Below are 22,017 nucleotides of genomic sequence, written 5' to 3'. Positions count from 1 at the left end.
TCAGAAAGATAATACATCATGATCAAGTTCGGTTTATCCCACGAATACAAAGATTGTCTAATTCAGTTCTACATGTAAGGAGGTTGAAAGTCCTCACTCCAAACTGACAAGTAAAAAGCTGAACAGACTGAAAAACCAACACCTGTTCTGGGATCCATAAGAGCGGGGAAGACAGGGCAAACGGGTTCCTCAAGAGTGGAGAGACGGGGGCACTGGGGGGCTCAGTGGGTTACAGCCTCTGCCTTCGGCTCAGGTCGTGATCCCAGGGTCCTGGGATCGAACCCCGCATCGGGCTCTCTGCTCAGCGGGGATTGTGCTTCCTTCTCTCTCTCTGCCTGCCTCTCTGCCTACTTGTGAACTCTGTCTGTCAAATAAATAAAATAAAATCTTAAAAAAAAAAAAGAGTGGAGAGAAGAACAGGCAGAGTCACAGCTTAGCAGGACAGAGACCTGGGGTAAGAACACCTAGACTGTGATCTGAGAACTGCGGGATGTGGTGTAGACAGCTTTGAGAATTAAAAACTCCACGGGATCCCAGTTACAGGAGTCCTTCCCACTGTATTTTCAGATTTACTTCCAGGAGCCAGACCAGACTGCCACACAGAATATTGGAGAAAAATCCCCTTGAGTTTCTGGCACAGAGAGGGGAAAAGGAACCATTTTGAAAAATGCCAGAGCACATCTTCTTCTTTGTAAGGTCTGCTCTTAGGGGAAACTAGTAAACTAGAGCCTAAACTGTTGGGGTTAATAACCCCTAATGCGGTTATTATTGTAATAAATAATCAAAGCCTAACTAACCTAGGGGAGGGAAACAGCCAACCACAGCCCACTCTGGCCATCCTATCCCACCTAAAGGCAAAGAAAACAAACAAAAAACCTGCGAAACACTTCTAAAGGCCAGAGATGTAGGCTCACTCAAAGACTGAGACCTAATCTGAAGACGGTGGATGCTTCCCCTCCCCCATGCCTGGCCGTCCCATCACCAGTCTGTTTAGAGCAGTTCCTTTCACACGATACATCATATATAGCTAGTAGAAAAAGAAAACTACTAAGCACATCAAAAGAGAAAAAAAAAAAACCACAGTTTGAAGAGACAGAGCAATGTGGAATTAACAGACCAGGAATTTAAAACAACTATAATTAATGTAACTATGATTAATTAAGGGCGCTAACAGATAAAGTACACAACATGTGAGGACAGATGGGCAATGTAAGCAGAGCGCTGGAAGTCCTCAGAAAGAAGCAAAAAGAACTGCCCGAGATAAACAAACAAACAAAACACACACACACACACACAACCCCAACCCTGTAACAGAAATGAAGAATGCCTTTGACAGCCTTATTAACAGACTGAACATGGCTGAAAAAATCCTTGACCTAGAACATATATTAATAGAATCCCTGAAAACCAAAAAGCAAAGAAAACAAAGACTGGAAAAAAGCCTCCAAAAAGAGAATATTCAAGGATAGTGGGATAATTACAATCAATGTAACATAAGCACAATGGAAATCCCAGAAGGGGAGAAAAGGAAAGGGAAGGGGGAGAGGGGATGGAAGGAAAAGGAAAGGAAAAAGAAAAGAAAAATTTGAAGTAATAATGACTAAGAATTTTCCCAAATTAATGTCAGACACCAAATCATAGACCCAGGAAGCCTAGAGGGCACCAAGCAGGATAAATACCAAAAAACCCCAACCCAAACCAAATCAATACAAAAATCCTACAACCTAGGAATATCATTTTAAAAATAGCGAAAATCAAGGATCAAAAAAATCCTGAAAGAAGCCAGAGGAAAACAAACTTCTTACCTAGAGAGGAACAAAGATAAGAATCACATCCAACTTCTCCTCAGAAACTATGAAGCAAGAAAAGAATGCAATGAAATACTTAAAACACTGAAAGAAAAAAAAATCACCAACCCAGAATTCTGTACCCTGCACAATTATCCTCTTCAGTGACTGAGAAATAAAACTTTCTCAAAGAGCAAAGGGATTTGTTGCTGATAGAACTGCCTTTTAGTTCTATGTTAAAAGAAGCTCTTTATAGAGAAGAAAAAAATTATGAATCAGAGACATGGATCTACATAAACAAAGGAAGAACATAAAAGGAATAAGTGAAGACAAAGAAAAACTTCCATTTTCCTTAATCTTAGTTTATCTATTATCTATATACATAAAACTATAGGTAAGAGTTGTTCAAAATAATAACAGCAATAACGTATTTCACCATCATGTGTGCTTATGCATGTGTTTTACGTGTGTGTATACGCACGCACGCTTATGTTAAAGTGAAATGAATGGCAGCAATGACACAAGGGACGGGAAGAAGGAATTAGGGTTTTGTTATCGTGGTATCACACTACCTGGGAAGTGGTACAGTATTATCCAAGAGTGGACTGCATTAGTTATAAAAGTACATTGTAAACTATAGGGCAACCACTAAAAAAGTTTAAAAAGAAGTATCGCTGATGAGCTAAGAAAGGAGAAAAACACGGAATCATATAAAATGCTGAATTCAAACCACAAAAGGCAGAAAAAGAAGGAAAAGACAAAAATAGGGACAAAGAGGGGCGCCTGGGTGGCTCAGTGGGTTAAAGCTTCTGTCATCGGCTCGGGCCGTGATCCCAGGGTTCTGGGATTGAGTCCCGCGTCAGGCTCTCTGCTCAGCAGGGAGCCTGCTTCCCCCTCTCTCTGCCTGCATCTCTGCCTACTTGTGATCTCTGTCTGTCAAATAAATATAATTTTTTTAAAAAGGGGACAAAGAACAAAGAACAGTAAAGAATATGATGGACTTTAATCCAATTCTATCAATAATGTTTTACATGTCAGTGCTCTAAATACACCAATTCGAAGACAGCTTATCATGGTGGATCAAAAAATACGACCCAACTATTGGCGGTCTATAAGAAATCCACTTGAAAGTAAAGACTCATACCGAGTAAAAGTGAATGTACGGAGAAAAGAAAAGCATACCATGCTAACACTAAACAAAAGAATGTAAGAATAACTATGTTTCTTTCAGACACAGCAGACTTCAAAGTAAGCAAAGTTATCAAAGCTAAAGAAGAGCATGACACAATGTCAAAGGAGTCAGTTTCCCCCGAACAATCATTAAAGCGTATGTGCCGTTCCAGAGAGGTTCGAAACACACGGGGCAGCAACTGAGAGAGAAGCAAGGAGCAACAGACGAATGCCCTGTTCTAGCTGGAGACTTCAACAGATCCAGGAGGCAGACACTGAGGACAGGGCCGAACTCAACGCCACCACTGACCAACTGGATACGACAGACATGGCCTGCTTACTTCAACCAGCAGCAGAACACACATTCTCAAGCCGAAAGTTCACCAAAACAGATGACATTCTGGATCATAAGACACACCTGAAAGGCTGTTTTTTTTTTTTTTTTTTTTTTTTTTTTTTTTTTGGTTTTATTAATTGAGACACCAGGCTGAGCAAGGAGCCTGATGCGGGACTCGATCCCAGGATCCTGGGATCATGATCTGAGGCAAAGGCGGACGCATAACCGATGGAGCCACCCAGACGTCCCAAAAGACTGTTTAATAGTAGGACATTTCCAAGTGTTATCTACTGTATTAGCAGGTTAATGGAGAAAAAATATATGAGAACTCAAGAGATGAAGAAAATGTACCCAATTCAATCAATATTCATTCATGATAAAACTGTTAGTAAAGTAGGGCAGCAGGGAATCCCCTAATCTGACAGGAGGTATCTACAAAAACCCTAAAAAACAAACCTAAATAAACTCATGTAGACATTCTTTTCAAAATCAGAAGGTGTGACTTTTACTACTTAAGTATATGTGACTCATTAACCAATACACAGTAAGAGTGCAAAAGGAGGAAAGAAAACTCCTATTTGCAATGATATGACTGTCTATTAAAAAAAAGGAATTTCCATGGCAATTAATAGATGTAACAGAAAAATTATTGGATGGATATAAGATCATTATTATACAAGCCAAATGAACTTCCAAACACCAGCAACAAACTATTAAGACAGCATAAGTTTAAAAACAAAATGCATTTACAACAGCAATGAAGATGAAAGGGTCTATTAAATAAATATATTCCTGTTCGTAGGAAATTATAACATGTTAATAAAAGACATTTTTTAAGAGAGCTGAATAAATGTACACGTAATTTAATATTGTGAGGATAATCAATTCTTCAAATTTTTTACAGGTTTATTACAACTATAATCATATTCTGATGACTTGTATATGGAACTTAAAATGTTGATCACAAAACAGACCAAAGGACAAAGAAGAGCAAGTCCCTTCTAAAGAAAAATAAAGAGAAGAGATTTGAAGAGATTTAGAAGATATTAAGATTATAAAGCTAGAGTAATTATAAGAGTATGGTACTGAAGGAGAGGCAAACAGTTGTCCAGTGGAATGAAACAGAAAGCCTAGAAACAGACCTGTGTTTATATGGACACTGTAATGTGATGGGTAGCACAGCTGCTCTCTGGGGAAATTCAACATTTAATAAACGAACAGAGAAAACAAGGCTATCTACATGGCAAACATATACATCATGAATAAGAAATCAATTCCAGATGGATTAATATTTTAATCAAAAGATGACTTCAAAAGAACACTTTCCATTTTTAGAATTCCAGAAGTAAGGATTTCTTAAATAAAAGGAAGCGATATGCATTAAAGAATGATAAAATTCAACTACATTAAAATTAAGAATCCTCAAAATACAGCTTAAAAAAAAAATCACAAACCAGAAAAAATATTTGCACTTGTAAATGACACAAATTAGTATAAAAAGTACATTAAGGGGACGCCTGGGTGGCTCAGTTGGTTGGGCAGCTGCCTTCGGCTCAGGTCATGATCCCAGCGTCCTGGGATCGAGTCCCACATTGGGCTCCTTGCTCTGCAGGGAGCCTGCTTCTCCCTCTGACTCTGCCTTCCACTCTGTCTGCCTATGCTCGCTCTCGCTCGTTCTCTCTCTGACAAATAAATAAATAAAATCTTTAAAAAAAAAAAAAAAAAAAGTACATTAAGAATTCCTTAAAAAAAAAAATTTAACATGGAAGAGAAAAACAACTCAATTAAAACAACCCAGTAGAAAACCAGATATGGCCAAAAAACAAATGAGAGATGCATAATCTCATTTTGTAAGTACAGAAATGAAAATCAAAACCATGAGATGCCACTGTACACTGAACCAATTAGTAAAATCAAAAAAGTGACAAAACCAAGTTGTGGATCAATGTGATTACTTAGTGACTGTACAAATTAGTTTACACTCGCACTTTGGAAAACAATTGGAGATTATCTTGTAAAATTCAACACTCTGTTCTCAGGTATGTACTCCAGAAAAGCCCAAGGAGACATGTTTCAGAATGTTCAAACCAGCACTGTTAGTAAGAGCAGAAACTGAACACTTAAATGCCCACTAACAGGGAAAGGCAGACATGATGGACAGTCGCGCAGTAGATTGTTATAGAGCAAAAAACCGACTGAGCGTCAGGGACGTAACAACACGGATGAACCGTAACGTGATGTTGACTGAGAAAGAAACAGCAAGTCCTAATATCACATTCGGACAATATCCTTTTTTTTCAAGTCTAAAAGTGGGCAAACAAATTAAATGATGTATTACTTTGGCATTTATATTTGTGGTAACTTTTTGTTTCTAGCAAGGCCCGATAAAGAGAACGATCAGAAGAGTGGTCGGCCCTGGAAAGGTGGGTGAGGGACAGAACAGAGAGATCTAAGTCGCTGGCAGTCTTCCAGTTTGGGGTTAGGTGGTGGGTTTATGGATATTTATTTATTATAATAATGAATGAATAAAGAAATAACAAATAAAGAAATGAATAAAGATAAATGGAAAAAAAGGGAACCAAACATGAATCAACAATGATAGTGTCATAAACCAAGAATTAAAAAAATAGAATTCTCCCCTCTTTAGACTAAGGGCCCTTAATGATGCCAGTGCCTGTGAAAAACTCTATTGCTGCAATTACTGTATTAAAATTACTTAGATGTGTCTATGAATCCCACTGAACCAAGAGTCATTATCCTTGAATCTCCAGCTTCTACCAGTGTTTGGTTCATATAGGTTTACTGAATGGATAAAATAACGAATACGAAACTGATTCATACAGAAATGTCAAAGGAAAAACAAAAATATCTCAAGGTATCAGCTATTTATTTGGCAGACAGCATTTACTAGGAAAAAGCCTAGAATGAATCTAGCGTATGACTGACCTAAGAAAACAAGAACCTAGATTCCTGACTTTGCATTTTGATCCCTTCCTCTTCCCTGAGTCTTTTTATTTTTAATACTGCATATTCTAAAAATTCTGTTTCTAAATGGTCAGCAAAATTTAAGATAATTCCAAGCTCAAATTAGGAATTTATTTAAAAAAATAAATAAATAAATTGGCACATTTAGTAGTCAGAGGACCAGGCTAAGATATAAGAAGAAATTAAACAGCACTAAAAATATAAAATATGAATTATTTTGCCTCTTGTTTTCAATATGGTAAACCCTTTTATAAAACACCATTACAGGGGCATCTGGGTAGCGGAGTTGGGTAAGTGTCCACCTCCTACTCTCTGCTCAGGTCTTGATCTCACGATCCTGAGATTGAAGCCCACACTGGGCTCCACACTGTGCAGGGAGCCTACCTAAAACTAAACCAAACCCCACCCCCACCCCAATTATATATAGCTAGAGTGGTACAAATTAACTGATATTATTGGTGTTATTAAAACGCTTTGTGGGGGAAGAAGAAATTTTAGGGTAGAAAAATGGTTTAATCAAAGACTGGGAAGTAACTGATTTATTTAACCTGGAATAAGTGACTTAAGGAGTAATTCAGTTAGCCAAAGGAGATTAATATAAAAGGATACTGTACTAAGGATGGAACATAAGGACAGGACTAGAATGACAGCAGGTGAATTCAGAGCTAACCTATAGTTAGAAATTCTTTACTGTGCAGGTGTGAAAGTCTTCTAGTCTAGGCAGCTAGCAAACCTGACACAATTTAGAATGTAAACTGGAAGAGCACTTTCCAAACCGAGATTTTTGTAGGTGTTCCACAAAACGGGTTTGCAAAATGTGGAAAGAAATGAATTAAGCAAAGCTCATCGGTTTTCTGGTTGCATGTTTTCTGAGAGGCTTTATTATGCTCGTTTTGTGAATCTCCAGAAGAGGTTTACACGATGCAGGATTTCCCAGATTGTGGGACAGCACTGCAAAGTATCAGAGCACTCAGGGCAAAACAAGAAAACAGCACATGCTGCCAAGAGGTTTCTGGAGGCTCCTAGTCCCCAACATCAAGGAGCTGGAAGCACTCTCGTCCTGCAGGAGATCCTACTGTTCTGAGACGGCTCACAGTTTTCTTTGCAAGAACCGCAAAGCCACTGGGGAGAGAGCGGCCCAGCCCGCCCTCAGTCCCAGGCTACTGAGCCTGGGAAGTGGACAGAGCTCATGGGCACACTTTCTTTGTGGCAAATGAAACCTTGACCGCTCTGGGGGCAGAAAGAAAGACATGGACATGGGCTCTGTGTGTGTAGAGGTGGGGAATATACTTTTCCCTCAAAATGTATTAGTAAAGCTAAGGGACGGCTGGCCTGATGCTATCTTTAGAAGGCCCTCCTTCTAAGGCTGGCCCTTGGCTGGCATCTGGGAACTCCACTTGTGGAATGTTCCCTACATTTCTCCGCCTGTCCAGGACACTGAATGCTGATGCACCTGCTTGCCCAGACCATCTGTAATAAACAATGTGAACACCTACTTTCCTTCTGGATCTGGAATTTAGGTAGTTGTAGCTGGATGTAGAGGGTGTCTACACAACTGGCCCCTAATAAAAACGCTGGATTTTGACTCTTAAGCTTCTCTGGGTAGAAACACGACACACACACACACACACAAAACACACACACACACACAAAAAAGAAACACGACACAAGCATTACTGCATTTTACTGCTGAAGGAAGGAGTGCATTACACGGCCCATCGACACAAGCATGACTGCATTTTACTGCTGAAGGAAGGAGTGCATTACACGGCCCACGGTGGGAGGAAGCACGCTCGATGCTTATGTTCACATTCCTCCAGACTCTGTCCGACGTGTCTATTCCTTTGTCATAATCATAAGTGAATCTCAGTTCTGTGTGTCTTTTTTAGGGAGCTGTCAAATATGTGGGAATGTTGGGGCGCCTCTGAAACAATATAGTTGATGTTTGAACAACGTGGGAATTAGGGACACGGACCCCTCCACATTCCCATGCAGTTGAAAATCTGCATTAAAGCTTTTAACTCTCCAAAAACTTACTAATAGCTTACCACTGACCACCAGCCTTACTGATAGCATAAATAGGCAAGTAACACATATTTTGTATGTTGTATGTATTATATACTGTCTACTTACAATAAAGTATTAAGCTAGAGAAAAGAAAACGTTATTAAGAAAAAAGGTGGGGTGGTGGGTGGCTCAGTGGGTTAAGCCTCTGCCTTCAGCTCAGGTCATGGTCTCAGGGTCCTGGGATTGAGCCCAACTCATTGAGCTCCCTGCTTGGGGGTCGTCTGCCTCTCTCTCCCTTTCCCTCTGCTTGTGCTTGAGCGTTCTCTCTCGCTCTCAAATAAAAATCTTTTAAGAAATTAAAAAAAAAAGAAAGAAAGAAAGAAAATCCTAAGAGAAAGTTTAAGATACTGTAAATTCATAGTCTTGTACTTATAAGAAAATCTGCATGTAAATGAATCTACACAGTTCAAACTCATGTTCAAGGGTCAACCATAATTCATAGCTTTTCATTATGTTTCAGATTATGAAATCAAAGGAAGAAAAGAGTAAGCCAGATCACGTACGGAATAAGGATAAAAACTCAGTTACTGGAGTCAGAGATGAAAGGGCGTCGTCTTTGCCAACTCCTACTTCCATACGCTTGTATGCATTATCAGGTTGGACTCAGAGGTGCCTCCATCCTCGGTTAGGGCCACAGGGACATACGCACACACCGTGAGGTTGCAGGCAGCTCACCAGAGGTGCGTAAGGGCACACAGAAGAAACATGGAGTCCCACTTGGGGCTATGAAATGTCTGGTCCAAGAAAAGCTGTAAAAAGTGGCAGCTTAAGATGAATGTTGCGATGAGGTGGTCAACAGGATGGTGAGGGGGTAAGAGTGCGCAGAGTGCGCAGAGCAACGGAGGCATGAAGTGTATTCAGAGACGCTCCAAACAGGTCTGCTGTCAAGAGGTTCAGCAATTGCCGGCAGCAGCCCAACAGAGCACGGCCTAGGCACCAAGCAAAGGAGCTGGAGTTTTTCTCTGTCCCGGGCACTGGGGACCCCTGCAAGTGGCTGTGGTGAGAAGAGACTGGCGGCAGTGGGACCGTCTGAGCAGGAGACCAGGTGGGAGGAAATGAGGTAACAGCAGCTGAGTGGAGAAGGGATGACCGCCGTTCTACTCACTCCGGAAAGAAAGAGACTGAATCCGGCACCCATCACTCAGACTCGGGCCGGTTACAGGAAGAGTCACAGAACGCTGCAGGACAGTCCCTCGTGGAGACTGGCTATGTGCGCAGTAAAGAGAACAACGTGTGCTAATTCTGTGTTTCTAATTTTATGTTTTTAATTTTATCTTACACAGAACGCTACATTCCTTGAGTGTCCCCAATTGCTAAAAGGGGAGGCAGGCTACACGTGTGCTTGGTGTCAGGAAACAGCTACCTTTGCTAAGAAATTGCCCCAGACGACGTCCATGTAGGAAAGAAGGGAGTGAGGTAAGGAAGGGGTCTGATCTCGTTAGCGCCGAGGGAAGGGAAGCATCACTCTCCTGCTCTATCGCAGCTACCAGTTACAGTTACGAAAGGAGAAACTGGCTCTGAGTACTTGGGATAAAATGTATAAACCACAAAGTCAAAAAGCCCTGAAACAAATCCCATTTTGTTTTATAATCCCCTTTGTTTTAGAAAGTAATGAATGGAAAAGAACAGACATGTGTCACTGGAATTAGGGACAAGATTGATTTTGTCAGTAAAACAGGTTTGGGGTATGAATAATGGGACTGAAGTTCACTTTAAAGTTGTATTTTAAAAACATACCCCACTGTTCGTCTTCAAGTTACAAAAATGTCTGAGAGTTACAGGTCATCTTGATGTGTGACATTAAATTATTAAACTATTTATAAGGAAATAACTTTCTTTAAAAAATCAGAATTTTATGCACAGAATTAGACTCAAGTCAATTTTTACATCTTGATCTCAAAGAAAAGGACTATACTTGAGTAATAACAAAATGTTGCTATTGCTAATTGGTAGCCCAGTCAAATTTTAAAAAAAGTAAGTTATATTCTTCAACAAGATATTCAAAATGGAGTAACCAGTAATTTAAAGTCCATCACTTCAGGTTACAGTTACTTTAGCATCTGACACACTGGAAGGGAACATCCGTCACATCCGCACACAGAGACTTTCTTTTCATTCTACTCCCATGCAGTGCATGCAGCTAAACACAGTTTGTGAAAAGCAACCTGCTGTGCAATGCTTAGCACCTGGAGCTCAGTAAGCACAAGATGGATTAACTGTTAGTAAGAAAGGCGGTTAGCTGTGGAAAAGAGGACCTGGCAAATTCATCATGAAGAAAAAATAAAATAACGAAGGAACATACTGAATTACCTCATTATTCTATCACCTACTGTTGTTCCTCTGATATTAAATCTAGTGAAGGGAACACAATAACTAAAGTCACTCACAAAGACTTCAAAGAACCAAACACTGAAAGCATTAAGGTCACCACTTTCATCATTAATCAGTGAAATCTAAGAAAACATCTGCTTCCCTTTGTGATTTAAGGTCTAATGTGAGACTGTGTCATTCACCTAAATGTGTCTGAGGAAATTAACGGAACAGAAACGCACTGAAGGAAGACGTTGCACTTAACACCTTTTATCTTTAAACAGATGAGAAACGGAGCAGTGACAGCGGAGCAGTGACAGCGGGGAACTGCACCGACTCACCCCGCATTATGCCCCCCAGGGCTGTGCTGCTCCTTCAGGAAAGGGTAATTAAGCCCTGTGCTGACTCACCTGTCCTAACCACAGACCACAGAGCGGGGCGAGCGAAGAGTAACCGGGCCTTTACCTCTCTAGGAGGTCAGTTCTTTCTCCACCGTTACTTTTTTTCTCTCTGCAATTTTCTTCAGTGAAGAATACACTGGAATCATTAGAAATACTGGGAGTGATTGCAGGATGACTAAAGAGATGGTGGCAAATTTAGAACACAGGAAGGATTCTGACTTTACAAATCAAGGCTGTGTTCCAGAGTCCAGAGTAGGTAAATGGAACCACATTTCTATGCGTGTAAAAAATACTATTTAGAAAAGTGGCTAACCGGTAATGCCTTTAAGATTTATGGAAAAAATCTTTAGAGCATCTTGGCTGAGTCCATAACTAAAAACTTTCAAGGCTATGTGAGAACTTCAGGACACTCACTTAGATGCTTCTCACGGAGCAAAAACCCTCTTGGGTTTGGCAAAAGAAAGAGCAACCAGCCAAGCCATCCATCACACCATGAACCGTAAGACTGATCTGGCCCTGTGCGAACAGTTTATGTGAAGACCATATAAACCGAAAACCTGACCATGTTCCTTTCATGCCAAAGGCACACATTTATATTTCTAAATCCAGTATATAAAATCACCAAAGGATACACACACAACTTTTATTGTTTTTTTAATACCATGATTGGAAAGTATGTGTTTGATTAATTCTTTCTTTCTTCAATTTAGTTTCCATTTAATGTTCTATGCTCTTGCCCTAGACAAAGTTAAAGGGGATCAAGTATGTGGTGATTTAGAGAAGGACTTCATCATTTTAAACTCTGGGTATCTACCAGTAGATGCGTTTTACCACAGACTACAGTTGTGCTTCTTTCAAGATTGATTTGCTATAGAATAGGAATCAGCAAACTATGGCCCTTGGGATAAATCTGGCCAGTTGCCTGGTTTTGTAACAGCCTGTTGGCAATGAATAATTTCCAGGTTTGTAAACAGCTACATTCATAAATAGTTACATTTGCACTTTAAACAGTTACATAGGTACCTCCAGAAGAACCTCTTGGCCAGCAAAGCTAAAATATCTACTCTCTGGCTTTTTAGGAAAAAGTCGGCTGACCTTTGCTCTAGAGAGTCCCAGCTGAATTTGTACCGAGACTAGCTATCGTTAATGAGAAGAGTATTCCATTTTAAAACATTTATTTTAGTTGTTAAGACCTTTATTTTCTAAGACATTTCTTTCTCATGCTTGATCTCAGCCCCAAAGTGAAAACACAAGTCCTATTTACCTAACCAGATTAAAAATGCAAATCTTTATAAAGAAATCATTACTTTGCATTGCAAAGAACTATTTTTGATATCTTTATTAAATGTATGTCAATAATGGTTTAGTTATAAATTTTTTAGCTTTCATTTCAAAAATTAAATTTGGGACCAAAAAATTATGAGATCCACTACATAATTCTTTATATACATTAAAGTAGAGATCTAAGTATATACTTTCACCATTTTTAATTTTAGGGCCATTTCTTTACTCCAAACAAACTGATCTCAACTGGGCTTCTCAAGAGGCAGCAACAAAGGAACTTTAAGACATGCATCTTCTTAGCTGGGCACTTCACTCAAGTATGAAATGTGTTCTTAGATATGAAGTACCGAATGGTATGATTTTTACAAGGCTTTGAAAACTTTTGTCCCTTTGGAAACAAAAATTCTCAGATGTCCCATACCTACTTATAAGCTGGTAAGTTATTCTTTTCATGTTCTAAAGAAGCAAAATATCTTAAAACTTAATCTCTTAAGAATAAAAGTCAACACACCCATTCTCCAAATAGAGAAGAGAAATGGGCAATTTTCTCAAGGAAGACGGATCCTTAGAAAGGTGCAGAGATGTTAAAAATATACCTTATCTAGGTAGTTCAAGATTTAATCAAGATAGTGTTAAGGAAGCAAGAACAATACAAATTATTTAGAAAAAAATCAGAAGGAAGATTTTTCACCAAAACTGTTAGAAAATAATGCAAATTTCAAAGAAAAATTGACAGAGTTGTGAAAGTCACTATAAATCTTTACCATCACCTTAGTCTGTACATTTTTGTATATCTGTAACATTGTATTTCATTTATTTATTAAAACTGTTTCTCCCCATTCTTATAAATGGCTTATGAATTTGTCCTCGCTTCTTCAACAAGTTTCTTAAATGTTAAGAATTTTCTTCTTCTTCTTCTTCTTCTTCAGTAAGTTCACTACTATGTTGTACAGAATAAAAAAAATAATATATGGGACAAACTAAGGCTATATTCCTGAACTGAATATACAGAATACTAAAGAATATGTAATAATAATTTTTAAAAATCAGGGAAACCAATGTAGACTTAGACGAGGTTTCAGATCTGGATCTAACCTTGAGAGTATGAACGCGAGTGTACATGCATGGCGTGAGTGAGGTCCGCTCTAGGCCACTGTCCCGGAGTCCCTTGCCTCTAAAAGATTCTGCTGGTCTAGTTCAGCACCTGGGTCTCTTTGAACAATGAGACTATCAGTGCCAACTTTGTGGTAGATCCAAACCCTAGGCGAATTCCTAAAACATAAATCATTTAATATGAAAATGAAAAATAAATGATAAAGCTCAATAGTAAGGTATTATAGTTTCTGGTAATATCTCCAAACTAAGGATAATATACTCCAAGAAGTTTTAGGTTCTCTAGGACCCCCTCTCCCCACCAAATCCTCCCTTCTCACTGATGTTATATTACTGTGTTTAAAAAACCAGCCAACCAACAAAAAACCTTGTTAGGTCTAGAATATACAAAAACTCTGCTTAGCACCTCTGTTTCCTCAGCTATAAAGTAGGCTTGGTATAAAAGTGTCATCATTAGCTTGGATAAAGGGTGCTGAATAATTATGATCTTTTTGCAAGTATCTAATATCTATTAAAATATATATAATGTCTTATTTAAACAAACAAACCTGGTAAGTGATATATATGGTCCACTTTACTAGAAAGCATATACTTATGTTTTATTTTCAATTATGACCTTAGCATCACTTTTAAGCTACCTAAGTACAGAAAAAAGCAAGGACGTATGTTCACTTTTATAAAGAGAAGGCCATACATGTGTAAGCCTCAAATAATTACAGACGCTGACTTCCCATCCTGGGTTTTAGAAACCATCAATTTGATTTTCAAATTGTGCTGTGGTTGCTAACCTTATCTGTACAAATTAAGAGGTGATGGTATCCCTCTGGGTCTGGAAAGAAATGAAACTAAGTCTTCCTTGTCTGAAACAGAGACTAAGAATGCTGAAGACTAATGTGTGGCAGGTAAAGAGAAGACGTTTGGTCAATCTCGAAGTACAAAAATTGGGAGGGATTACTTCCTCTACTTTTAAAAACAATGCCATTGCCAAATAAACATTCGGACTAACCCTAACTAATGGAGACTCCCAACTAAGGACACGGGAGTAAGTATCAGTAGAGGGGTAATCCTTTCCTAGCTACAAAAGGCAGTTTCGCTGAACTGCAAGCAATACTATTTGGGATTTTCGCTGTCCTTTGTCCGTCTCTATCCCCAAAGCCACTCTCCTTTTAACTGGTTTTTAAGTCTGAGAAACCACACAGACATCCTGGGTGCTTAACACAGCTATCAGTTAGTTAGTTAGTTAGTGCGTTCAAGGTGGACAAGTCCTGGGACTGAATGATTAATGGATTTTTAAAAATTCTTTTAACAATTCTAGATAGTCATAGCTTCATTTTATAGAAAAGGAACCTGAACCATACAAAAACATTACGTAATTTAAATGAGGAACTACAACTAAGCAGTAAAAACAGGATTCAAACCACGTCATAATGTTCTTGATCATTAGTTTACTACTGAAGAATGGCAGTGCTGTATTATCTATGATATCTTTCACTTGACTGAAATGTCAGAATATTTTATAAATGGTAGTATATTCAGCAAAGAAATATGTGAAATGGTTCTTCACAACTGTGTAAGCTAGGAACTTAAAGATAAAATTTTGTTCTCTGGAAAAGGGCAGAGCTTATAATGAGGTCCGATAGCATTATCTGCAGAAACAGCTTTTGAAAAGTATGGAACACAATATGCTTTGAAAGTTTTATTTTATCTTCTAAAAAACAAGATATATTCGTATGATCACACAAAGTAAAAAATGAGAAAAGTATATAAACATGTGAGAAATTCTATATATTTGGTATAATTTTTCATTTCCTGAACTGAGTTGTTTAGTAGAAATCTCAGAAAAACATAAGGTTCTCAAAGAGAACTACTATTACACCACCTTAACCCAGCGTCAGTAGAAAAGCAGAACATCAAAAAACCTGAACATGAAACAAAACAAAACCGATAAAGGGCAGGATGACTACCGGGCAGTCTGATGGCTAAATATAACCCCGCCTTCACACACAGCCTGTTGGTCGTTCTCCACATTCCTTTCTCTTGATCTGGAAGTAGGGGAGCGAGTCTCCAGTGTTGGAGATACAGAGCAACGAGACTTTCTATTCTCCTCCTAACGCAGTCTGCTCGAAGAATGTAACACATACGATCACTTACAGTTTAACAAACTCTACACCCTTAGAAAAGCAACTGTAAAAAATGGAGCGATTCTTTTATTTGACTTCAAACAGTCCTGTGAATTGTATTTTTTATAGTTCATTTTAACTAAAAATGTACCAACCTGTCACCAGGTCCAGCTCGATACCTTGCACCTGGGATCAGGACTGGGTCGTCATCACTGTCATCTGTGTCCGGGAGAGCAGAGTCCCTGGCTAATGTCTCCTCAGGAGCCGAAGGCCCGATGGCTTCTTTTTGTGACTGAGGCTCAGGACTGGTGGGGTTTCGACTGGTAGCACCTTCAGTGCTAGTCTGCTCTGGAGTTCCTGGTTCTTTGTCTTGTTCAGACAAAGTAGGTTCTTCTGGAACCCCACAGGAACTATCAAGATTGAAGTCATTTCTTTCTCCTGAGCTGGAATCCAAGGGCTCAGATGTGAGTGTATCTGACTGTGCTGTCGGAAAATAAAGTAGAAAATGCTGGTCATGTCGGCAACACTGTTTAATCAAACTGGACGCTCTCCCTATAGGAAGAGAATTCCATAACACATCCATTTGGAAATGGCCTCTAACTCGGGAGAGAGTAACATAAATTACAGCTTCTTGTTTTCCAACATGGAGCAACTATCTAAAGAGAACAAGACAACTCACCTGTGTCTACACGGTTCTCAACTGTGCTTTCTGCAGAGGTACCTTCCTGACATGAGGTCACATCCTCTGATGGTTCTTCAAGAACTTCTGGGAAATAAATAAGCCAAATTATCATGAAATCCAATTTTTTAAAATAAAAATAAACACCGACTGAAAACCCTAGCTTTCCTCTGTGTAAGCAGCTACTAGTCCGTTTTGGATCACAGAATCTCCTGACCTTCAGATACAACCTTCCCTCAGGAAATACAAGAATGTATGTGTACAAACACTGTCCCCACTTTCTCCCAAAGCCCACGCATGGACCTTCATGAAGTCTTCGGGTAGAATTTTTGCTTTAGATTACCCCTCACAGCTGAAATTACTTGGTTTGCCTGTCTGCTAAATTTCACAAAATCTAAACCTAAAACCGAGTATTTTTCTATCCCTTTATCATGCATTTGGTATAATCTCAACTATCACGAACAAATCGTAAAGCTGACCCTACTATAAATTGTTTTGGCCACTGAAAATATTTATTTCTGTGATTTAATTCCAAGACCATTAGGGTCCAGTCTATTTTGCTCCTAACTGCATATCTGCTTGCCAGACAGTTGTTTTACACATATCTAATTATCGTGAACTCTGTAACATTGACGTACTCTTCATTTAATAAGAAGCAGAATTCATTTATTCCTTCACTCACCAAGTATTTATTGAAAATCTGTGTTCCAGGCTCTGTACTAGACACTAAATTTCATATAATGGTCATGGAAAATATTCTAGGACAGTGTTCCGAAAAAGTCCCCAAACGGCATTTCCTGTATGAAACAGGATTCACGGGGCACCTGGGTGGCTCAGTGGGTTAAGCCGCTGCCTTCGGCTCAGGTCATGATCTCAGGGTCCTGGGATCAAGTCCCGCATCGGGCTCTCTGCTCAGCAGGGAGCCTGCTTCCCTCTCTCTCTCTCTCTCTGCCTGCCTCTCCATCTACTTGTGATTTCTCTCTGTCAAATTAATAAATAAAATCTTTAAAAAAAAAAAAAAAAAAAGAAAAAGAAACAGGATTCACTCATACATAACCCATTCAAATTTCATTCCTTTTTCTCCCCCCTTTACAAGCTACCCATAGTCTTTGAAGAAAATCAAGGCAGATATTTTGGATTTTGCTGCTAAGTATAAAAACAGTAAAGCTCACTCAAATTAGTATTTACATCTCACATATTGTCAGGGCAATGACCACTGTTCAGACCACGGTGCCTGGAGAGACACCGTGCTTCCCTGTGACTCCCCATCTGAAACGTGTAAGGCCCCGGCTACCCACACTTGCTAATCGCTCATCAATAGTGATGCTGGGACTACTGAGGCAAAGGGAACTTATTAAAAACAAGACACAGAACTGCCGCGCCGAAGGAACAGAAAACTGGGTGGATACCCAGCCCCAGGGGTTCACAGTAACAAAAGCACAGCACTATCTTACTTGTGTCGCTGTCTCCTGGTGGCTGCACTGAGCTCTCTGGGGCCAAGGGTCCCTCCTGACCCTCAGATTTGCAGTGGCTTCCATTCCCTCTAGAACTTGAGGCAGTACTGCTCCTACCATCAAAACAAAACAAGTGGTTCCACCAAGAAGTTAATAAATATGAACTTTTATGATGATCTCTGTATTTTACAACTAGAGAAACAATAAAAAATTCATACCACAAATAAAATACAGGATTTATTATTTTAATGAGCACTCAAAAAACACCACCTTCACAGATCAAGGTGGTTATTCTAATCCTCTTTAACCGTACAAAAGAGATTTAAAAATACGAAAGGACCACCACTTCTTCACAGTTCTGATGCTTCTATCGTCAGGTATATATTTCTATTGAATTTTAATTACATAGACCCCCTTCTCGTCCTCAACACAGATGGTTCGCTACATCCCAATTCCTCCTCTTCCACAGACTTCGATCATACGTCCTTTCAGACTTTGCTGTTCTAGGCTACTCTTAAACTAATACTTGAAAAGAGACCCGGACAGTTCTTTGGTCCTTGAACTGCCCCCTACAAGTCACTTCCACTTCTGGGCAGTCGTTCAAATATGCCAGCTGACTGCGGAGCACGGTTCTGCAGAAGGCGAGGACAGCTTCATGTTTTACTGTTAAAAAACTTACCTGATAATGACTTAATCCTGTCAGCAATTTTGGTTAGACCAGAATACTAGATGGATTTAAGTAATTTTCAAAGAATATCCTGGGACAAATCATGGCATGTGTGTAAGGTGGGGGCTGAACGGGAAAGAGAATAGAAGGAAATGTACAACAATCTGACTAAGGTCAAAATTAAATTCATAGGAATGCAATAAGAACAAGAAAAAAAGGTTAAGAGTTACAGTGTTTATAAACTGTTAATTACAGACATATAGCAGTGACTCAAGAAACAATACGAACTATCATGGACTTTTGGCCAAGATTTTACAAAAACTCTTTTAGGGTAACTGCAGAAGTCAATTTGATTTTTTTTTTTAAAGGGCACCCATGTACAATAGGGTATGTTTTTAAAAGAATGCACATCTACATGGGCATCCATGCAGAGAGTAATGTCAGAAAAGATGTACACCAGTGTTAGGTGTCATCTCAGTACGATTACTGCACCCGAGTTTTTCTATACCTTTCTCTAGAGTCTGATTTTTTTTTTCAACAAATCCTGTTGTTTCTTTTTAACCAGAAAGAAATATATAGCAATTTTGGTAAAGAGAAGCCAATGTGATATATAAATCTTTTTATTTTTCCATTGAGAAAGCTCTAATACAGGCATAAATAAAATGCTCAGTGTATAAAAGTTATGATAATTGAAACATGGTACTGATGTAGGAAAGTAGGAGCCATTAGTGGAAAAGATAATGTAACCATATATTAATATGGCATTTTAAATCACAGAAGAAAGAATAAATTGTTCAATAAACACTACTAGGACAAAGGAACGGTCATGTGGAAAAATCAAGCTATAGCGCTACATCATATTTCATGGCAGAATAAAGTGCAGAAGGATTGAACACACATTTTTGATATAAAATCACAGAAATATAAGAGGAAAAAAGAAGAAGCTTTCCCCCAATCCTGGGAAGGATAGGCTTTTCTAAGCACGAGCCCACAGGCCGAAACCATGAAGCAAAACTACCGTAAGTGAACAGAAAGACAAACAACAAACTGGGGATATAATATCTGCCACAAATGAAAGACAAATGGTGTGGTCCTCACTCAATTCTGTAACAAGCAGTTCTTATAAATCAGTAAGAAAAAGATAAAACACCGCAGTAGAAAAATGGGCAAAGCATATGAAAAGCAATTTATAGAAGATGATAACGTAAAGCTGCCCCCGGGCCCATCATGTGCCCATCAATGTGCTAAGTGCTGTGTACTTTTTCTGCGTGATCTCATTAAATCTTCCCACCAAAACTCTGAAGTAGGTTCTCTTAAATATGCCCGTCTTCAGATGAAAACACTGGGATTCAGAGAGGTTCAACGGCTTGTCAAGCTTAACATCTCAGCTCTTTGTGTGCTCTACTGCCTCATCTGTCATCAAAGAAACTCAAATAAAGCAAGACACCAAACCGGCAGAGACGAAAAAGACTGCCTTCCTGAATTCTCCTTTTACTGTTATTTTTTTTTCTTTCATAATCAGACAAAAAAGCTCGTTACTCTGTGATGGAGAAATAAGAGACTGTCATTCGTTGCTGGTTCTTAGAGGACGAAAAGCAGCACTCAAAAGAAAGACCTTTGCCAAAAAAATGCTCGGGTAATTCTTTATTAAAAAATCAGCCTTTTCTATACAGAAACAAGAGAGGAGAACAGGAAAGACAAAGAATAACAATCTTCGATGACCTTAAATTGCATTTCAAGGAAAAGGGCCAAAGATATGCATGATTATAAGCAGCTGAGTTCCAACACTAGGGTTTGTAAAGAAATTAGAGACTCTACTGACTGTTCCGCCTTCAAATATTGATCTAGAATCCAATTTCGTCCTACCACCCCCACTGCCCTCAGCACATCTCTCCTTTCTCACTGCCGAAGTCTTTCAGCGGCCGCCTGACCACGGCCTGGTCTCTACACCAGCACCAGACAGGCCTGTCCTCACTCGCCCAGCAGACCTTCTTTGCTGCGGTTTGCTCCTTTGCTCACTCCACTTGGGCTACACTGGTTTTCTTCCAGCCCCTCGAATGTCCTCTGTCTGTTCCTGTGGCAGAGCCTTTGAACTAGCTTTCTCTCTGCCTGTAATGCTCTTCCTCCAGATTTATGCATGGCGCACTCCTTCATACCCTCCAAGATTTTGTCCAAATGCCATCTTCTCAGCGATGCCTGCCCTTGTCCTAGGTCTCCCAATCGCCTCTGACTTGGTCTATTTCCTTCCACAGCACTTAGTACATCCCACAATTCCCGTATTTACTGTTTATTGTCTGTCTTCCCCTGGAGTGTAAGTTCTAACAGGACAGAGGGTTTTTGCCAGGTTTTTTTCACTGATTTATTCCCTGTAACTAGAATAGTCCCAGGAATATAGAAGGATTTCAATAATATTTTAAAATACTACTTAATCAAAGATTTTAATGTAAAATACATACACACATAAACACAAATGGAAACCAGTGCACTGAAGTAAATAATATCACATATCAACATATAATTATATATTAATAAATAATATATAATAACATATTATTTCTATATTATACCAGCATATAATATATAATAATATACAACTGAATATATTAATATATTAATTATACAACATAATTAATATATTGGTTACAAGATGATTAATATAATTATTATGTATTAATCATATAATTATATTAATATGCAACAGTCTATATATTAAGAATATATTATCTATATATTAAATATTAATATAGCAGTAAACGTAAATACAAAATTTTGGATGCTGTCTCAGGCAAAAGGCCATGAGACAGTGTGAAAGAATGTAAGAAGGTCACATAACTTGATTATTTAAAAATATAAAATTGAACTAGATTAACAAACCATAAGTATAATCAGGAATGTCACTAAAGAGGACCTAGACAAAATATAAAGTTCAACCTTACTAGTAATCAATTAAATAAAAGTGACAATTATCTTAAGATCAAATACATAAGTTAAAAAATAAAGGAATATACTGATATTGAACACTGGGTTGGGGACCATAACATGTATGTGTTTTTCTGTGCTGCTGGGAGAAATGTAGTAAAAGCAGACCTCTTTGAAAATAATTCAGCAATATCCTTTGACCTAGATCGAATTCACCTCTAAAAGTACATCTCAGATCAATAATCTTAAAGGTAGGTAAAAGCCTGTAAACAAAGATATTCATCATTTTTAAAAAAGGTAAACAAATCCACTGCCCAATGAAAGGGAAATGGTTAGGTAAACTCTGGTAAACCTATCTGATGGTATATCACACAGCTAGAAAATTCATATTTATGAAAATTAAGGAGAAATGTGCAAATATTTATTACAGAGTTAGGCCAAATAAATGCAGCAGAGAACAGAATATGTTCAGTATAATTAAAATTACATTTTAAAACCCCAAATCACATACACATATATGTATGTGTATATGCATACACACACACACACACACACACACACACACACACACACACCCCCACCCACCCCTGTACATAGGACCAAGACTGAAAAAAAGCTCCAAAATGTTAGGTTTACTTTTTGGCACTAATGGTCTATCGGTGATTAACTATTTTTTTTTTTAATCTTTTGCATTTTTCTATGAGAAAAATATTCCAGGACCAAC

General features: G+C 38.7%; 1 protein-coding gene across 6 annotated transcripts in view; it reads right to left on the bottom strand.

Moving 5' to 3' along the window:
- DCAF6 (DDB1 and CUL4 associated factor 6) overlaps positions 1-22,017 on the bottom strand; it is a 139,423-nt gene that overhangs the window by 16,608 nt on the left and 100,798 nt on the right. For 3 of the 6 annotated variants that reach the window (XM_059147032.1, XM_059147034.1, XM_059147036.1), the window contains 4 exons: positions 17,708-17,820; positions 16,254-16,340; positions 15,730-16,057; positions 10,657-10,698 (listed from right to left, as the gene is read on the bottom strand). In XM_059147032.1, coding sequence (XP_059003015.1) covers positions 10,657-10,698; positions 15,730-16,057; positions 16,254-16,340; positions 17,708-17,820 — 570 coding nt within the window. The remainder of the gene's footprint in view (positions 1-10,656; positions 10,699-15,729; positions 16,058-16,253; positions 16,341-17,707; positions 17,821-22,017) is intronic. The other 3 variants (XM_059147033.1, XM_059147035.1, XM_059147037.1) reach the window with 1 other exon arrangement.

This window comes from Mustela lutreola, chromosome 14 (genome assembly GCF_030435805.1).
Source record: "Mustela lutreola isolate mMusLut2 chromosome 14, mMusLut2.pri, whole genome shotgun sequence".
NCBI classification, from domain to species: Eukaryota; Metazoa; Chordata; class Mammalia; order Carnivora; family Mustelidae; genus Mustela; species Mustela lutreola.
This window is presented reverse-complemented; position numbering and strand designations above follow the sequence as displayed.